General features: G+C 41.5%; 1 protein-coding gene across 3 annotated transcripts in view; it reads left to right on the forward strand.

Annotated features, from left to right (window-relative positions):
• Window positions 1-17,734, forward strand: part of grm5b (glutamate receptor, metabotropic 5b) — a 71,510-nt gene that overhangs the window by 42,423 nt on the left and 11,353 nt on the right. For all 3 annotated transcript variants that reach the window (XM_056374084.1, XM_056374083.1, XM_056374082.1), the window contains exons 7-17: window positions 6,938-7,173; window positions 7,947-8,068; window positions 8,860-8,984; window positions 9,123-9,291; window positions 9,581-9,707; window positions 12,788-12,905; window positions 13,110-13,296; window positions 13,854-14,012; window positions 14,530-14,655; window positions 15,326-15,508; window positions 16,574-16,740. In XM_056374084.1, coding sequence (XP_056230059.1) covers window positions 6,938-7,173; window positions 7,947-8,068; window positions 8,860-8,984; window positions 9,123-9,291; window positions 9,581-9,707; window positions 12,788-12,905; window positions 13,110-13,296; window positions 13,854-14,012; window positions 14,530-14,655; window positions 15,326-15,508; window positions 16,574-16,740 — 1,719 coding nt within the window. The remainder of the gene's footprint in view (window positions 1-6,937; window positions 7,174-7,946; window positions 8,069-8,859; window positions 8,985-9,122; window positions 9,292-9,580; window positions 9,708-12,787; window positions 12,906-13,109; window positions 13,297-13,853; window positions 14,013-14,529; window positions 14,656-15,325; window positions 15,509-16,573; window positions 16,741-17,734) is intronic.

A 17,734-nucleotide genomic window follows, 5' to 3' on the forward strand; every position in this document is an offset into this window, starting at 1 on the left:
ACTCATTTTTACAATCATTTCTCACCTGCAGGGGCAGAACAGCATAAGTGCTGCCACTTAACAATGCTTTATGCACACTGATGAATCACTTTCTACCATGCATCAATTTGTGATTTTTCTCTCATAAATCCTAAAAACGGTGCTTCACTTTCCATCCAAAACCATAAGTCTGCCACCACTGTCAAACTTGAATTACAACTGTCTGGTAGCTGCCTCACTCTGTACAAACAAATCTGCACAAAATCACACATAGCTGCTACTTTATACTTATCCTATTTGGCTGAAAAAGTCTGCTGCACATTGCTTTGTGTACTGACACAAATTGACACTTGTTGCTGTGTTGTGGCGTTTGGGGAGCCTTCAACTACCATGACTTAACTGTGGACTTATAAACATCTGCATTTTAAATCAATGAATCAACCAAGTTCATATGATCCTCTTCACAACATATACGTTTGTTTATTGTTTGTTCTCTGGCTTTGAATTCCTGATAGCATACGCATGTACAGCTGTTGGGCTGCCAGCACACAAGTTTTGGATGTTCACGGAGCAGCTTTCATTCTTTTTTGTTGTTGTTGTTGTTAAATTTTTTATTTTTTTCGCTCTGTCAGATTGTAACTGTCTGTCTACATGTGATCCGTGTTCACTCTCCCCGCTTGTGTCTGTCCAGCTAATTAATGCTGACAGGATTGGTTGGTTGACTGCTGGTGTGTGTGTGTATGTGTGTATGTATGTATGTATGCGTGTATGCGTGTGTGTGTGTGTGTGTGTGTGTGCAGTATGTATGGTTGTAAGCAGCAGATGCTCATCGAGAATCTCTGCCAGGTTGCCATGGCAGCTAGAGAGAGGGTGGGTTGGGGTCGGATGGCATGTTATTGTTGAACCCAGACATTAATTACTAAAGTGACCTATTGCCAACATGGCTTTGGATCAGAATCAAATATTTTGCCAGCACCAAATCTGTGACCTTATTTTCCTCGAGTTAAACCAATTTTACTACAGTGATCACAGAACAATCCAAATTTACACCCTGATGCAACAGCACTGAAACTGAAATGCATGCCTCCACTTTTTACCTTCCATTCATCAAACACTGATGAGTGTTTGTTTGCGACTGTATCGTGACCAAGCACATCACGACTGAGGCCAAAGGCAAACAATAACACAAATGAACATTCGCTGTAAGCTGTGGATCCCCAAACAGTGTGTTTCATTCACTGATCAAATATTACCAACTCACTTTAATTCAGATGAAATGTTCAACAGGGATGGCCTTGTTTAGCTGTGGGGGTGTAATGACACAGTCAGCTCTTGATTTAGTTCGAATTACAATACAGAGCTCATGGTCTGATACAGATACAATACTTTAAATTGTGACTTTAACAATGTTCTACTTTTTGAATAAAGGAGTCAGTATACAATTACTTAACCACTTCACTCAAAACATAACAGACCGTTTTCAGTGTCACCATTCCCTCTCCTACATGAATAAGCAAATCACCTTGTTTTACATGCAGAATCCTTTTCTTCATAAAACTAAACTGAATATACAAGATAAGAATGGCCTAATGGAGATATTGGGCATATAAACTTTATGTTACCAGCTTGAATAAAAATCTGTAGTTCATCCAAGTTGTATCGCTCTGTGAATGTACAGACAGAAGATTGAAAGAAGATAATGAGATAACATTTTGCTCCTGGTAGATTTGGAAATAAGTCTGAGCTTGAACACACCGAGTTGCTGCTTGTCGTCACAGCAACAGCTCAGTTGGGGGAACTCATCCATTGACTGCCATTGTGGAAAAGACGGTGAAAACACACTTTCAGGAGTCGAACTGAGTCAGAATTCACTTTGCTTTGTATCCAATGCAACCGTTTTGCTGTAAAGGTAGAGAGAAAAAGAGACTCTGAAAATAGTGCTCACGCCTTGTAACGCCCTTGTTCAGTGGTGATAAAACAGCAGCTGCAGTCAGTTGCAGCTGTTAAAAATCTGAAAGAAGGGGTAGACATTGGAAAACATGTTGTATCAATCTGTTCGGTGTTTTTAGTATCCCTGTAACCAAATCTCCCTGGCATATCTTTGCTGGAATTCAAAGAGTCAAAAACTTCAGGCTTGACATGGATTTCATAACCAAGAAAGAACCAAGTGAAAATTAATAATCATTCGCAAATGAGTCCCAGTTTCTATTTCCACCCTGAATGAACAGAATGGAAAGGCAATTGCCCCAGGCCACAGTGTGTAGAATTGGTTCGTAAAAGTTCTGCTTAAGGTAACGCAGTGCCCTACAACACTGGCATACTGTACTATTATGCAAATAGCATTTCCAATATTGGTAGAGACAGGCCTTCTAATGTTAATAGATGTGAATAGAAAAGTAAGTGTGTGTGTATGTGTGACAGAGAGAAAGAGGGAGGGAGTGAGTGGGAGAAGGTGTGTGTGTGGGTGTCTGTGTGTGCATACACTTAAAATCCAGTGTGCTTTAATGAGACACAAAGTACAGACAGCAGGTTGCGCGTGGGCTGGAAACCATGGCAACGGCCTTGGGCTCCTAGACATGTGGGGAGAGACAGAGAGAGAGAGAGAACGAACCAGGATGTCATTAAGAACAGTTATTCTAATCAAGACTACAGTGAGTGGTTGATCAGCCTAATTTATGATGACACACACAACAAATATTGCCCCCCTTACACACACACACACACACACACACACACACACACACACACACACACACGTAATCTCTAATTAGTTGATAGCCATGTTACCTTAAGGCCACTACCCAAACCTAAATAATACGTTGCTCCAGACCTTCGAGAATGATTTCTGGCTTTACAGACACCAAAACGCTGCAAAGTTATAGTGACCATTTTTGCAGTTCTTCACATCTTTCCACTCTTATACAATACATGTATACATACACCCTGAAGGCTGCATCTAAAGCCCTCTTCTTGTCACAGCATCGCCCACACAGTTGCATGTTAACATGTGTATTTTTGTGTACGTTTGTTGTATTTTTTTCAGAATCCATACAGCAGACAAGACCCTTCAGGCTGTAGTCTTTTGAATTGTCAGAGAGTTTGCAAAGCTTAAATGCATAGTAATCACAGGGGTCACCTGTGCACCTTTGTTTTTTTTTTTTTTTGCAGTCAGAGGAATGTTGCTCTTCTGCAGTGCACTTAAAAATGGGGTGGGACTGGGAGGAATCAATTATCATATTAACAGTGGGTGTGTTAGGGGTTAGTGTCAATCATTGCCAATCACATCAGCTCCTGTCATCCCTTTTAAAGCAGTGCCCTCCCTGCCACGATTGTCAGACACTTAGTAATGAAACAGAGTCCTGTCTCTTGGAGATAAGGAAAGAGTTTGACACACACAGATCAACACATTAACCCCATGTGCAATTTATGGTTCAATCACTAAAAAAAAAACCTATTTTGAGCATTGTGTTCAGTCTTGATATCGTAAGAACATGCGACCCCTACTGTGCTTCACCGTTTACTCAAGGTCAGTCACCAAGATGAAAACCAGTGCAGGTGAGGACAAACCTAACTGTGAGTCAGAAAAATAGCACTGCAGCATTTCAAAACTGCATGTCACATGGAAGATTTGAGAAGATTTTCATCATCATTTGATGAGATTTCTACAAAAACAGACAACGCTACAATACATGTTGTTTAGATGTAATTTTATGATACAATGTCCACTTGAGCAAAACAAACAAATGAGACCACGAGACTAGTCATCGATTTCCATGTAAACAAACATCAGAAATGTTTCAGTTATAAAATAGATAAATGTGTGGGAGTCATTGTGCTAACTGGGAAATTATTAAAATCACATTTATTATTCTATTTGTGCAAGACAAGAACAGTCAATATAATTGTCTGTGATTGTACTGAAGAGCCAAACAAACATATTACTTCCTGAAGGTGCAATTAGAAATTTGTTGATAAAACACTACTGATATTTTCCCTGTAGCTATATGTGTCTATTCATTTTTTTTTCTGTGATATTTGATTACAGACAGTTTAATACAGTGGGAGTAAAGCCATTTGGAGAGAAAGTGAACATGGTGAATGTCGGACAAAACCTCAGTAGCACAACCAGAGCTATTTATTGGAATAAAGGAGAACTTTTTAGACAGATTTTTGCTTTCAGGTGGTGATTAATGCATGTGTGGTTGTGAGTGTATTTGTGTGTATGTTTCCAGTGTGGTGTGTCATTTTTGCCTCTGAGGAGCTGCAGGTGTGACCTGCTGGGAAGCTTGCCAAACAGGTGGAAAGCCAAAGAAAGAAAAGGACGAGTGAGAGACAGAGAGCCAGAAATTAAATGGTGAAAGCCAAAATAAGATAATAAATAAATAAGATAAAATAAACTGAGCATGTGTATGTATGTGACAGACATGCAGAATTATCGATATATGCTGTGTCCATGAAAAAGAAAATGAGAGTAACAGTAAAAAAAGAAAAAGAGAAGGACATAATGACAGATGGGAGCAGTGGAATGTGACAGAGTTGGAGGGTTGGGAGGAAGAGGAGGATAGAAGAACAGAGTGGAGGGGCTCAAGGGAAAGTTGAAGGTGTTAATGACAGAGGGTGAAGGAGACAGATGGAGAGAGAAAACTGTGGCAGAGGGAAAAAAATAAGAAATCTATTGACAGGAAGAGAGAATACTGATTAATGATCAGTGATTGTTTACTTGTGAATCTGCCAAAAAAGCATTGGTGACAGAACTGCCCCCCACCCCCACCACCATTTACACAAATTACATACTTACACACATGTATTTAGATGTCTGCAGGCATGGTCTGCCATGACCACAACTCAGAGTGCAAAGGGTGACAAGAAGAACGACAATTAGAGAGACACAAATAGTGGCAGACACACACTCACACACACACACACACGCACACATGCACGCACACAAACACTTTAGGTCTCCAATCAGACTGAGCCTAGAAGGACTGTTGTAGGAGAAAATGAGTTTTGTTCTCTGGAGGCTCAGACAGAAAGACGGAGAGAGAGAGAGAAGGGGAAGAAAGGAAGAAACAAAGGAAGAAAGAAAAGAAGGAAAATTACAAACTTAGGATTGTTGTCTTGCTTGAGGCCATGTTGGCAGTACTTGTGAAAGGAGGAGAGAGGATTTGTCATTTACATCCATTTCTCTCTCTTTCCCTTCCTTTTTTTTATCTCCACACACACACACACACACAGTGTGCCATCTGTGCTTCCTTGAGGAGCAGTAAACCCAAATCTTCTCCAAAAAATGCAAACTACAGCGATATGTCTCCACGGTTATATTCGTCTTGCTGGTGTCTGATGGGGCATGGCTGCTGAGCTGCAGCCAAAATACTCCATTTGACCTAAATCATCTCCGCACCCGGCTGGCGTATGTGTGTGTGTGCGTGTCCGTGCATTGTGTTTATGCATGTTTGTCAGCAATATGATGAATTTTGGACATTGCACATAATGATGTAAGAGCTCCCTCCCACATGTCCTCTGTCTCCCTACTTATCATTCTGTTTGTGCCTCCTTTCGCTCTGCTTCTCCCTGCTTTGCTCTTTCTGCTCCTCCGTCTCTCACTCTCCTTCTCTCTGATTCTCATTCTTTTAGTTTGTCCCTTTCTGCAAGGAGACTGTCTTTGTGTGTGTGTGTTCGTGTACATGTGTGATACAGGTATGTGTGTATGAAATAGGGTTTATTTGTTATTGCGACATATTGGTGCCCCTGCGCTTCACCTCTCAACCCAAACATTTAATTTCACCCAATAACAGGCATGTTAGCTGTTCACTGCACACACACACACACACACACACACACACACACACACACACACCAACACCCACACACACTCACACACACATGCACACCCATACACACAAAGCAACTATATAGTTGTGTATTGTAACTCCAGCTCTGTGAAGAAAGCGTAGCTCTCTAATGAGCTCTAAAGGCTGGCTCTTTCGTGTTTGCATATGCTGCACATTATAATTTGCATGTTCTCCACATGCTCAGCTAATCAAGTTGATTATTTCGACTATCAGTATTAAATCCTATAGGGGCTGGCCCCATAAAAAGATCCATGGCCCCAGATGGCTAATTAAACTCTTTCTATAACCAGTCCGCACACCCTTGAGATGCTCCCTTTCCTGTAAGATATTAGACATTTTCACCTTAATGGAGACCCGATGAGATGTAAGACTTGGCCGCTGGTGTAATGCCTGCTGTCCACATTCTCTGAGTGTCATGGCACAGATAGTACTGGAGAAATGATTTGTTGCTATGTCTATGGAAATGACTTAACACTAAACAGTATGGCTATACCAGCTGCTAACAGGCCACAACACATACTGTGCCCGTGGGTCTTACCGGAACTCTCTCCTGCGGTGTTGCTTATTTGGGGTGTTGATGGAAGCTCAGAGTTGGTTTCAGTTAATTTAGATTAACACATTAACACAGACAGAAACTAAACTGAAATACTTAAATATTTTAATTGTTCATCACAGTCCCAACAGTGGAGTTCCTCCCTATATGTGCACCACCCTATACTTTCTTGTGTTTCCCTTTCTTGCTCTTTTCTGGTGTGTGATGTTCTGCAAGACAAAATGACGACCATGTGTCCATAACACTGAGCCAGAACGTCCTTGAGTAAACACTGTGTTATTAGAATCTCCATTTATAATATTGGATCTCAGTCTTCTCTCAAATTATTGAAGTTTGAGAAGAAGAAAATGCCCAGTTAACTTCTCCAAACAGCCCGTGCAGCATAATCAGCAGAAACATTTTGGAATGATCAAATGATTCAACCACATATTCAGAAGAAATGAAGCAAGTTTTGTTTTGATTGTGAAAAACAGGACCATGTTTTTTCATTCTCACTTGTAAATTAATGGGTTGCTTGTCTTTCCTTGTGTTTTTTTTTTTTTTTTTTTTGCAGTGATGGATGGGCAGACAGGTATGACGTGACAGATGGTTTCGTTAGGGAAGCAGCTGGCGGTATCACCATCAAGCTCCAGTCGGCTGATGTGAAATGGTTTGACGAGTACTACCTTAAACTTCGCCCCGAAAACAACCTCAGGAACCCCTGGTTTCCAGAGTTCTGGCAGCATCGTTTTCACTGTCGACTTAAAGGCCACCCGCAGGAGAGCAGCAAGTACAACCGCACCTGTAGCAGTGAGTACAGAGACAAATAAACATACATGGGCAACCAAGAAATATTCTGCAGTGACAGCACGTAAACATCATTTTCTTTCATGCTGAGGGATTGTTAGTTACAACAGGTTTGTTTAGCACAGTTGTACTGTATTTTTGTGTAGGCCACAACCATCAGAGAGAGAGAGAGAGAGAGAGAGCGAGGGCCTGCATTGTTTTTCATTAACATAACAGGCTACAGTATCAATCTGCCTTTATTGACAGGCTTTCATAATGGCCAGTATTAATGCAAATAAGTTACACTCACATAACATACAAACAGACTAGCTGAACACCCACACACCTACACACATAGCATATGGATACACACACCTTTCCTGTTCATCGGAAGATATCCCTCGTGGCTGTAAGTGCACCCTCCCTTTATTTCTTTGAATTCGTCTCCCACCATTCTTCCCTCTCTGTTTCGTTCCCTCCATTCATAGGCAAAACGCTGTGTGAGAGCTGCATCAAAGGGAGTCATGTCTCATGTATTCTGATGAAATGGGACGTGAAATACAAATGAACAGCACACAGAAAGAGACACAAAGAAATGAGATGTGGAGGTGGGAAGTGGCCGATGAGAAGACATGAGAGGAAAGAGAGCGGTCTTTGATGTTAGGAAAAAAAAGGAACCACACGTTGTTTCATAAAATTAGAAGGGAAATGTGAAATTAAGAGTTACTCTGATATACCTGACTTACTCTTTCCATCCTCTCTCCCTTCCCTCCGACTCTACCCCCCTTCCTCTGCAGAGCGGGAGTCGCTTCGGCAGCAGTATGCACAGGACACCAAGATGGGGTTTGTCATTAATGCCATCTACTCAATGGCATATGGCCTGCATAATATGCAACGGGCACTCTGCCCAGGCTATCAGGTAGGTGCTGCTCTGATGGATGAATGGGGGGACACTACAACTAGAGGAGATAAAAGAGGGGGATGAAGGGGTGGAGACTGGGGATGGTGCAACAAAAAGAAGGTGCCAGATGGGCAGATTGCTGCCATGTTACAGTAGACCTTGTTTCCATGGGTCCCAGTTTTGACTTGCATTTTACTGATGCAAATACATGAAGATTATGTATGAATTGAGAAATTCAGATAGAACAGTACAAAACTGGAACAATTTAAAGTAAAAATCTGTATTTTATTCTGTATTTTCTGAGTCAGAATCTTACAGACTTTGGCTCATATTTCCTTTAACTTTATGGTAATGACTTGAAAATTAATTGCTGCAGATGTGTAAAGTGAAATGTAATATTTTAGACACAGTGGTTCAGTTCTGACTCAACGGTTCACTTTGTGTAAATATGTTACGGTGTTTGGCCTGAATGGGGCCGATATGGGACAGAAAACTACCTGCTACACTGCAGGGTTTCAATTTCCATCTCACTAGGAGGGATAAGACACAGTGTTTGCTGACGTCTTGATTGCTTAAAGTTTATGTATTATGTTAGTTTCATAGTAAAATCATCATTTTTTAAGTATACTTCATTTTCCTCAAGCTGAGGTTTAACTGAAGGAATATTTTTTTAAACTTTTATCAACAGGATGACCATTGACCAGCATTTCCAAAGTTACTTGTGCACACACAAAAATTCTGGTGTTTCTTTTCTGGTGTGGGTCAGGACGTTTTTGTTGTATATGACATGGCTGTTGATGTATTTTAAGGGCCTATGTGATGCCATGCGACCTATAGATGGTGCTACACTGCTGGACTTCCTGATGAAAACCAACTTCACAGGCGTGTCAGGGGAGGGAATCTTATTTGATGAGAATGGAGACTCACCTGGCAGGTAAGAGCTGTAACTGAACACAGATGTCAGTAACACCCTTTGCAAAAGCGATAGACAAGCGGTGCCTACAACAAGTATTTTGTGACATGACCATGTATCGCATGTGTGTTTCAATGTATGTGTGATTTTTATGTACAGGTATGAAATAATGAACTTCAAAAAGATGGGGAAGGACTACTATGACTACATTAATGTTGGCAGTTGGGACAACAGAGGCTTGAAAATAGACGATGACGAAATCTGGCCCAACAAAGACACAATGATCAAGTCAGTCTGTAGTGAGCCCTGTGACAAAGGACAGATCAAGGTAAGACAGATAAAATGTCTGGTTAAATGAAGTGTTTTTCAAATATTTACATGCTGTATAATAGTGATAATTAAAAAGGACGTTACAGGCAATGTTGTGAATCCTAACAAAGTAGAAAGCACATGACACATGACACATTTTCATCTGTGTAAAAGATTCTACATTTTCACAGCTTTTAAACTAATCATAGGCCAGTTAAATTCTGAATGAGTTGGGTTCATAGGTCATTTTCAAGCATGTACAAAAAGGTGCAGGCAAACACAGTAGGTGTACATTCTGTCCCTTTTAGGTTATCCGTAAAGGTGAGGTGAGCTGCTGCTGGACATGCACTCCCTGCAAAGAGAATGAGTTTGTGTTCGACGAGTACACCTGCCGAGCCTGTGAACTGGGCTCCTGGCCTACTGATGACCTCACAGGTCAGTCTCTGTATGTTTGTGTGTTGGCACATGTTTATTCTTAACTTTTTACTGCAATCTCAGAGACATTTCCACTACACTTGGAAAATACTTGAGCAGAAATGCTGCAATGAGCACGATGGAACTACAGCATTTTACCATGCTGCATAAAAATCCTGTTATATCAATGCAGTAGTTTCAATGTTATTTGGTGGAAACTGTACGCAGTGTGTGTACATGTATGTGTGCAGATTCAGAGAATAAGTGAGTCTTGTGGAATGAATTAGTTGTTTTTTGCCTGATACAGTGTACCATTATTATTACAGCATTATTAATTCAAAGTAAGTCCTGCACCAGTTACATTAGAGAGAGAAACTTCAGAGATGATCCCTCTGTTTCACCCCCCCCCCCCTTCACCTCCCTCTCTCTCATCCCTTTAATTTGTTACTAACATGGTCACCGATGTCTTAATTATTCTGCATCAAGAGCAGCGTTCAATGCAAATACATTTCAGTTGCAATGAAAATTTATTTCCCCTCCATTGCGTCCAAAGCGGTTGGATATTGCCTTGTTATGCTTTCAGCTGCTCATTATAAAGCTTGCTAGCTCCTCACCAAGCTCAATGATTAAAACATGAATTGAGCCCTGCTGAAAATTCAGAGGGTGCTTCTCTGCCAGAGACAGAAGCATCCTTAACCGAAAACAGGGAGAAAACCAATGAGGAAACGACAAAAAGAAAGTTGGGGGAGATAGAGGATTGAAAGCGCGATTGGGGTTACCAATGTGAAACTTGTTAACTGTATGTGTGTGTGTGTGTGTGTTCATCTGTGCATGTTCACGTGTGTGAGTACGTGTATGTGATTCATTTCATCAACAATAAGTGCTGCGTGTCCCCCAGCGGGGCTATATGGAAACAGTAATAATGAGGTGTAAACAAACTGCTTGCCCTGTTCTTCCAGCAGACATTTTGATCTCTCTCCCTCAGGCCAAAAGAAAGGAGAGAAAGAGTGCGAGAGATGAAGAGAGAGAGACATAAAGAGGAAGAAGGAATAGAGAGGATAGAACAAGGTCTCAGCTGGCAGGGACCAGAGGTAAAGTGGGAGTGAAAATCATAGAAGGCAATGGGAGAGTTTAGGAGACAACAATAGAGCTAAAACAAGGAAAGTGGAAAAGCAGTAGAAAAGTGATTTGGAAACATAAAGAGATGGTGAAAGTGAGGTTGGAAGATAGAGGTAGAGAGATGGAGATGAGTAGAGGCTCTGACAGAAGCAGCAACCAGGGAGAGTGAAAGGAGCAGAAAAAAGTGAGAAGGGAGGATTAGCTTTGGGATTTGAGCCTCTCCACTGATGGGTAAAGTTCCACAGTGTGATTCTAAGAATGTTTGAAGGAGTTTGCCTTAAAACTTTACAGTGACTGAACCTTCCAAACGGTCCCCCTCCCCATAATGCACCAGTTTGGCTTAGGGTCAAACTTGGTACAATTTCCTGCAGGTTTTTTTTAACTAATTAAGTATTAATTTGCCGACGTTGCAGATGCTTTTAGACTGCTCTGAGATCACACCCATGAGAAAAAACACTGATCTGGGATTTTCAGCCCCAACATCTCGATTTATGTGGGCAGGATTAATTGGAGCTAAATTCTCAGCAAGTTCCTCACTTAACTCCCATCGCACATTTTCCCGAATGGGTGGTCCTCACCCCTAATGGCAAGACAGAACAGTTACTGTAGTCCTTGTCTGATTATTCTGTTGCATGATTTGATGTTTTAGTTTATGATTTATATAAACTTTATCCAGCTTTAACTGAATTGGCACTTCAGGGATATAAGCCTGCAAGTGAGTCACATCCTCTGCAGAATGCTTCTGCCTGACTGATTTTCTGTCTGTTTGTTACAGTCCCCACGGCTCCCATTCAGCAATTAGGTTGTTGTTGACGGCCCTAGACCTAACCACATCACTGATTTAATAAGCTTTATTGACCATGTTAAAGACAAAGTCATTAAATTACTTAAGTCTTTTTTAATGACTGTTCTGTCTCTTCCTCTCTCTCTGTGGTTTGCAGTACTGTACAAACAGGTGTGTGTGAGCATGTGTGTGTCTGAGAGTGAGAGAAACAGTAAGAGCAAGAGAGAAAGAGAGAGGAAAAGAAAGCAAAGTGGAAAGAGAGAGAAAGGAAGACAAACAAAGCAAGAAAGCGACGATGTGCAGTGACAAAGTTTTAGAAAGACTCTACCTGTGCACCTGCTGCTCTGGTATGTCTAGACCAACCAGCCGCATAATTTCGGCAAGCGTTAAGATGGATCATAATTAGAACTGTCTCTTTAATTTATTACACATTATTTCCTTGCCTAGAAGGAAGACAGAGATGGAGGGAGGGAGGGAGAGAATTAGGGAGAAAGGTGGGAGGGGTGAGGATGAAGAGAGATAGGGGGGATGTTATGGAAATAAAGAGAGGGACAGAGTGATGGATGAGTAGTACAAAGAAAAAGAGGGTGACAGGAAACAGATCAAACGGGGGGAAATGAAGAATAGACACGGCGAAATAGCAGAGAAAGGTCTAAGAGAGAAAAAGTGAAATCTTGACTTACAGTGGTGAGCAACACTGGATAATGAAGGAGCCATGTTGAGTAATTCGCCAAATATTCATGTTTCATTAATGGATTGCAAACGAATTGATGGCAGCTAAATAAACAAATTCAGCTGTGTCACTCATATTTTCACACACACATCTATCCTGACCCACAATATTACCTTGTTTAGGTAATATATTTACACAAGATGCAGGCTTTGGGCTGCATGTAGTGCTGGTCAGTCACTTAATTGTTGAGACTTTCCCACCTGGAGACATGCAGGTCCAACCAATCCTGACCAGGTTGATGGACATCAGGACAAATGCTGTACACAGACGTTTCACCTGCGCCAGATGTGGGTCAAAGCTTTTAAAAAGGGTGTGAGAGAAACAAAAGAGAGTGAAAGAGAGAGAATGCAAAGAATGCAGATAAACATACGGTTAAATGTTGAAATAAGTATGTAGGTCTTACCTTAAGTTCACTTTGTATTGTTCAGTTCACACACTTCAAATAAATCCATTTCATATCCCCAGGCTGTGACCCAATCCCAGTTGAGTACCTGCGGTGGGGAGACCCTGAACCCATAGCTGCTGTGGTCTTTGCCTGCCTCGGTCTAATGGCCACGTTCTTTGTCACCGCAGTCTTCATCAGGTAAGAATCTCTAATCTCAGAAAATATATGAACTGAAGAGAACTGGAGACAATACCAGACTAGAGATACACCACACACACACCCTTCTCACATATCTACTCTTTTCTTAGTCACTGTTTTCCTGAGTGTGTTTTTACTGTATGTCTGACTTCACTTCCATGTCTATGTTTATGCGCGTGATTGTTTGTCCGTGTCTGTCTTCAGGTTCCGGGACACCCCAGTAGTGAAGTCTTCCAGTAGGGAGCTGTGCTACATAATATTAGCAGGGATCTGCCTGGGTTACCTGTGTACCTTCAGCCTCATAGCCAAACCCCATGTCATCCACTGCTACCTCCAGCGACTGGGAATAGGCCTGTCACCTGCCATGAGCTACTCTGCGCTTGTCACCAAGGTAAGGACTGAATTAAGAATTCGCTGCAGCCTATATCATGAGATATAGGCCGCAGCAAGCGTGAGAGGTGTAGGGCTAAAGGATGGAAGTGGGCGGGTGGAAGCAGAGCGGAGTGGACTGCTGTGAAACAGGAAAATATATGGGTCATTGTCCCCTGATACTGATTATAAACCCTTTTTTTATCGGATAGAGTGAGGGCATGTGGCTACCATAAAATCAAAAGCCAGGGCATAGGTCTATCATACCCCTGTCCAATGGGATTTGGGGAATGAGCGCTGAATTACAGCCAGGTTGGACTAAACAGTGGCAGGGAATTGCAATAGTGTTCCCATAAGAAATTACTTTAGAGTTTATAGCACTGGAGTTTGACTCCTGTGTGCAATTTTTTTTTTTTTTCTTCTACTGAATAGTTTCACACTAATATGCCTCCAAAAAGGCAGCCAGTGGCAGCAGTGTGGAAGTACAGAAAGCAGATGGCCAGAGTATATAGTAGATACAGTATGTTCAGTATATAGTCTATTAAAATATCCTCATGGTTTTTTGCAATCTCATCCCAGACAAACCGGATCGCTCGTATCCTGGCAGGCAGCAAGAAGAAAATCTGTACAAAGAAACCTCGCTTCATGTCTGCCTGCGCTCAGCTCATCATTGCCTTCCTCCTCATACTGCTGCAGCTGGGCATCATCGTGGCTCTCTTCCTCATGGAGCCACCTGAGGTAAGCCGTGTCTGTCTTTCATTGTGAGTGGGAGGGTAGCTCATTGAGAGATTTAAGAGCAGACAAATTAACAGAGACAGAGACATGAAGAAGAATGAGTTGAATCAGGAAAAAAAAAAAAAGTTTCTGTTACATCAGAAATAGTTTTAAGACCGTTTGGCACATACAATAATAGATTAATGAGTGGATAAACAGGTGTTGTCCTGTTTGCAGCTCTGCTACAGTATTTTTGTTGCCTTTATCCAAAACAGTACAGTTCTCAGTGGCTGCCAAACAATCCTGCTTTAAGGCTGAGTTAGCTTTCAGGTCTTTGCCACCAAATTTAAAATATTGGCCATTTAAACTTGACTGTAATGAATCAAAATGTCAGTTTGTTTATTTGCACTGCCTCCCAGGTCTCTCTCTGTCGCCAGCATTCCCACTTTTCTTGAAAAAACAAGGAAAACGATTCTTGTAGCAAAAGCCTTGTCAAGCCTTGTATCATTGGCATGTCATGTTGTCTCTTGTGTCTCTACAGGTGATCCATGACTACCCCAGTATCCGCCAGGTCAACCTCATTTGCAACACCACTAACCTGGGTGTGGTTGCCCCGCTGGGGTACAATGGCCTGCTCATCCTCAGCTGCACCTTCTATGCCTTCAAGGTACTCGCTGAAGGTGTTTGTAATTATTGTACAGTTTCGAATTACAGTATTGAATATGCTGATTAAAAGTGGTCACAAATCTTCACAGGATAAGAAATATAAATTGAGCTCTAAGGGGACATGTAGTAGGAGTCATAGGTTACTATGTTAACGAACATGTGTACTCATACTAAATGTCCAATTTGTTCTATGTTCAATACATGTCCTACAACGATGGTTGATTTATGTGAGAAATGTAACACAGACATAATGGCAAAAGCAATGATGACACCACTGTGTGTGTATTGCTGGTCTACAACCTTTCAACAGCAGTAAATGAAATTTTATGGCAACAAACACATTAGAAAGTCAATGTTTGATTATCGGTAGCCTGCAGACATCCATTTTCTGTAGAGTGTGAGAGCAGAATCGTAAAGAGAGAAAATCTCAAATGCACTGCACTTCAAGCGAATAAATTGACCGTGTTTATGAACACAGCAGCAAAGCAAAGCAATAGAACTCTGGTGGTGTAAGGTTATGATCCCATCTTTCAGCTAATTCTCTTTTACATAATGGTGAGGTTAGCATCAAAATTATGACTGTGAAAGCAACAGTATAGAAAATACTTAAATATTTGCTCACACTTGTCTTTTTCTCTCACTTTGTTTCCCTCTCTCTCTCTCTCTCCAAGACCCGCAACGTCCCAGCAAATTTCAACGAGGCCAAGTACATTGCCTTTACCATGTACACCACCTGTATTATCTGGCTGGCCTTTGTGCCCATCTACTTTGGTTCCAACTACAAAATTATCACCATGTGCTTCAGTGTCAGCCTCAGTGCCACTGTGGCTCTGTGCTGCATGTTCGTACCCAAGGTAAGACTTAACCCAAAAAAAAAAAAAGCTCTGCTTTGATCTATATATTTCCTAACTAAACATTGAGTGTCTGTTTCAAGCCGCCACAAATCCTTTTGTTTGGCGGCTTGTCGGGCGTCCATTAATCGTGTAGGCCCCCTATTTTATGAAACCTCAAACATACTGTGGTTGCAATCATCAGTGAGCAAGGTATATTAGCCCGCAGGTAACCATAGTGACAGTACTGATACTTCATGCTACATTACCAATCAACTCTCACTATTAGCGCACGCTTAACCATGCAATCAGATGACTCCAGTCTTTTGTATGGGGTCTTAAGTTATGAGTGCAAAAGTACACTCCAGGATGTTTGGATATCGGATATCCTATATCTGGGAGCAGTTCAGCCCCTATTTACGAATATTTATTGTAACACTCAGACCTAAGAAAGAAGCACTGGTGTTTTTTGGTGTATTAGTTTACTGTTTTCAGTTGTGTTTTGTAGCATAATTTGTTTTGATATTTGAAAACTTAAATGCTATTATAAAGCACAACACAATATTTCTTGCTTGTGACCATGGAGAGCAGTAATGCACAGACAGAACTCGAGTAAACAACATGCAATTCAAAGTGAATGTTGAGTTTTTGAATAAATAATTATAAACTTGAAATAAAATTTTCACCACATGCCCTCATTGAAGTGAAAAACCCATTTAAAATGTAATCACGTATCGTGGTTTCTCCTATTCATACACTCAAAGATAGATATTCACAGAGCTTCAAGGAGAAGGTTTGGTTCAATCAACAGCAGAAATGCAAACAAAATCAATAAAAACAATTAGCAGCTGCCTCTTTTGAGAATTGTCTTTTTAATAGAGTTCTACATTTATGTAATGAAAGCCTTTAGCACTCCTTGAAAAAGGATTATTATTATTAAAATAAGACGGACAGCGTCTGCAAATACTGGCACGGTGCTGTAGATATTTGCTCTCTCTAAACATGATTCAATTAAGCAGTTCTCTCTTTTTTTTCAAAAGTTCTTTGGCCATGGTTAAATAAGATGTTTTGTGTTTTATTTTATATCAGGTGTACATCATTTTAGCCAAACCAGAGCGTAACGTGCGCAGTGCCTTTACCACGAGCACAGTGGTCCGCATGCACGTGGGCGACGGCAAATCGTCCTCAGCTGCCAGCCGTTCGTCTAGTCTGGTTAACCTGTGGAAACGCAGAGGCTCTACTGGAGAGACACTCAGGTACATCTGTGTGTGTGTGTGTGTGTGTGTGTGTGTGTGTGTGTGTGAATACACTAGAGAATTCTTGGTCAGGTTAATGCCAGGTTACTCCTCAGTTACAGTCCAAGGCACCATTTCTTTAATGGCACCACTCTGAGACTATTCATGGTGCGTGTATGTTTGTGTGTGTGTGTGTGTGTGTTCATCTCTCTGAGAGATTGATTCTCTGAGCTCCCCTGAGTCTGCCTGACTGTTCTCCTGACCCTAACATGAACTGCAGACAATTGCCTAATGGAGACATGGCAAAGGAGAGAGATGGGAATGAACTGATGAAGGGAGGGTAAGGAGAAGACTGAGGGGAAAAAAACAGATGGAGGGAATGGACAGAGTGAGATGATGAGCAGAAGTGACGGAAAAGAAAGACTGGACAATGCTAAAGGAATAGTGTGAAAAGGAGACACATAATAGCTTTCACGCCCAGCTTAAGGCCATCCGCAAGTCATCTACTGTGACAAGGAACCGATCAAAGGACACAAAGGGAGTGACGCACAGCCACTTGCTCAGAATAAAAAGGGAGAAAAAAGACAAGAACATGTTTTCGTTTGTCAGCAGGTTGGTCCAGCTCACCCCGCTTGGCAAGCAAGATTTCAATCACACTCTTATGAGAAATGTCAGGAGTGTTTCCATCTTCGTTTCTTTTATTCCTCTCTTCCCCTCTCCATCTCTTTTGGTCCTATCTCCCTCTGTGGGTGGTGGTAATTGGCAGGGCTGTCTATCTCCTCAGTGCAGGGCTGGAAGCTGTTGCCTTTGAGATGCTGTCATTGTGTAGTCTGAACAGACGTAGACAGACATGAAGCCGGCAGACCACGGGGGAAAAAGAAGAAATATTTAAAAGAAAGTAATATGTGATTGATGTTTGAGCCAAATGTTTGAACTACTGAAGAGTGCTTGATTTACCTTCACCAGTCATTAAACTCATCCTCAGAGCTGGATACGATGCAGATGCAAGTCTGGC

The sequence above is a fragment of the Seriola aureovittata genome, chromosome 4 (assembly GCF_021018895.1).
Source record: "Seriola aureovittata isolate HTS-2021-v1 ecotype China chromosome 4, ASM2101889v1, whole genome shotgun sequence".
In the NCBI taxonomy this organism is placed as follows: Eukaryota; Metazoa; Chordata; class Actinopteri; order Carangiformes; family Carangidae; genus Seriola; species Seriola aureovittata.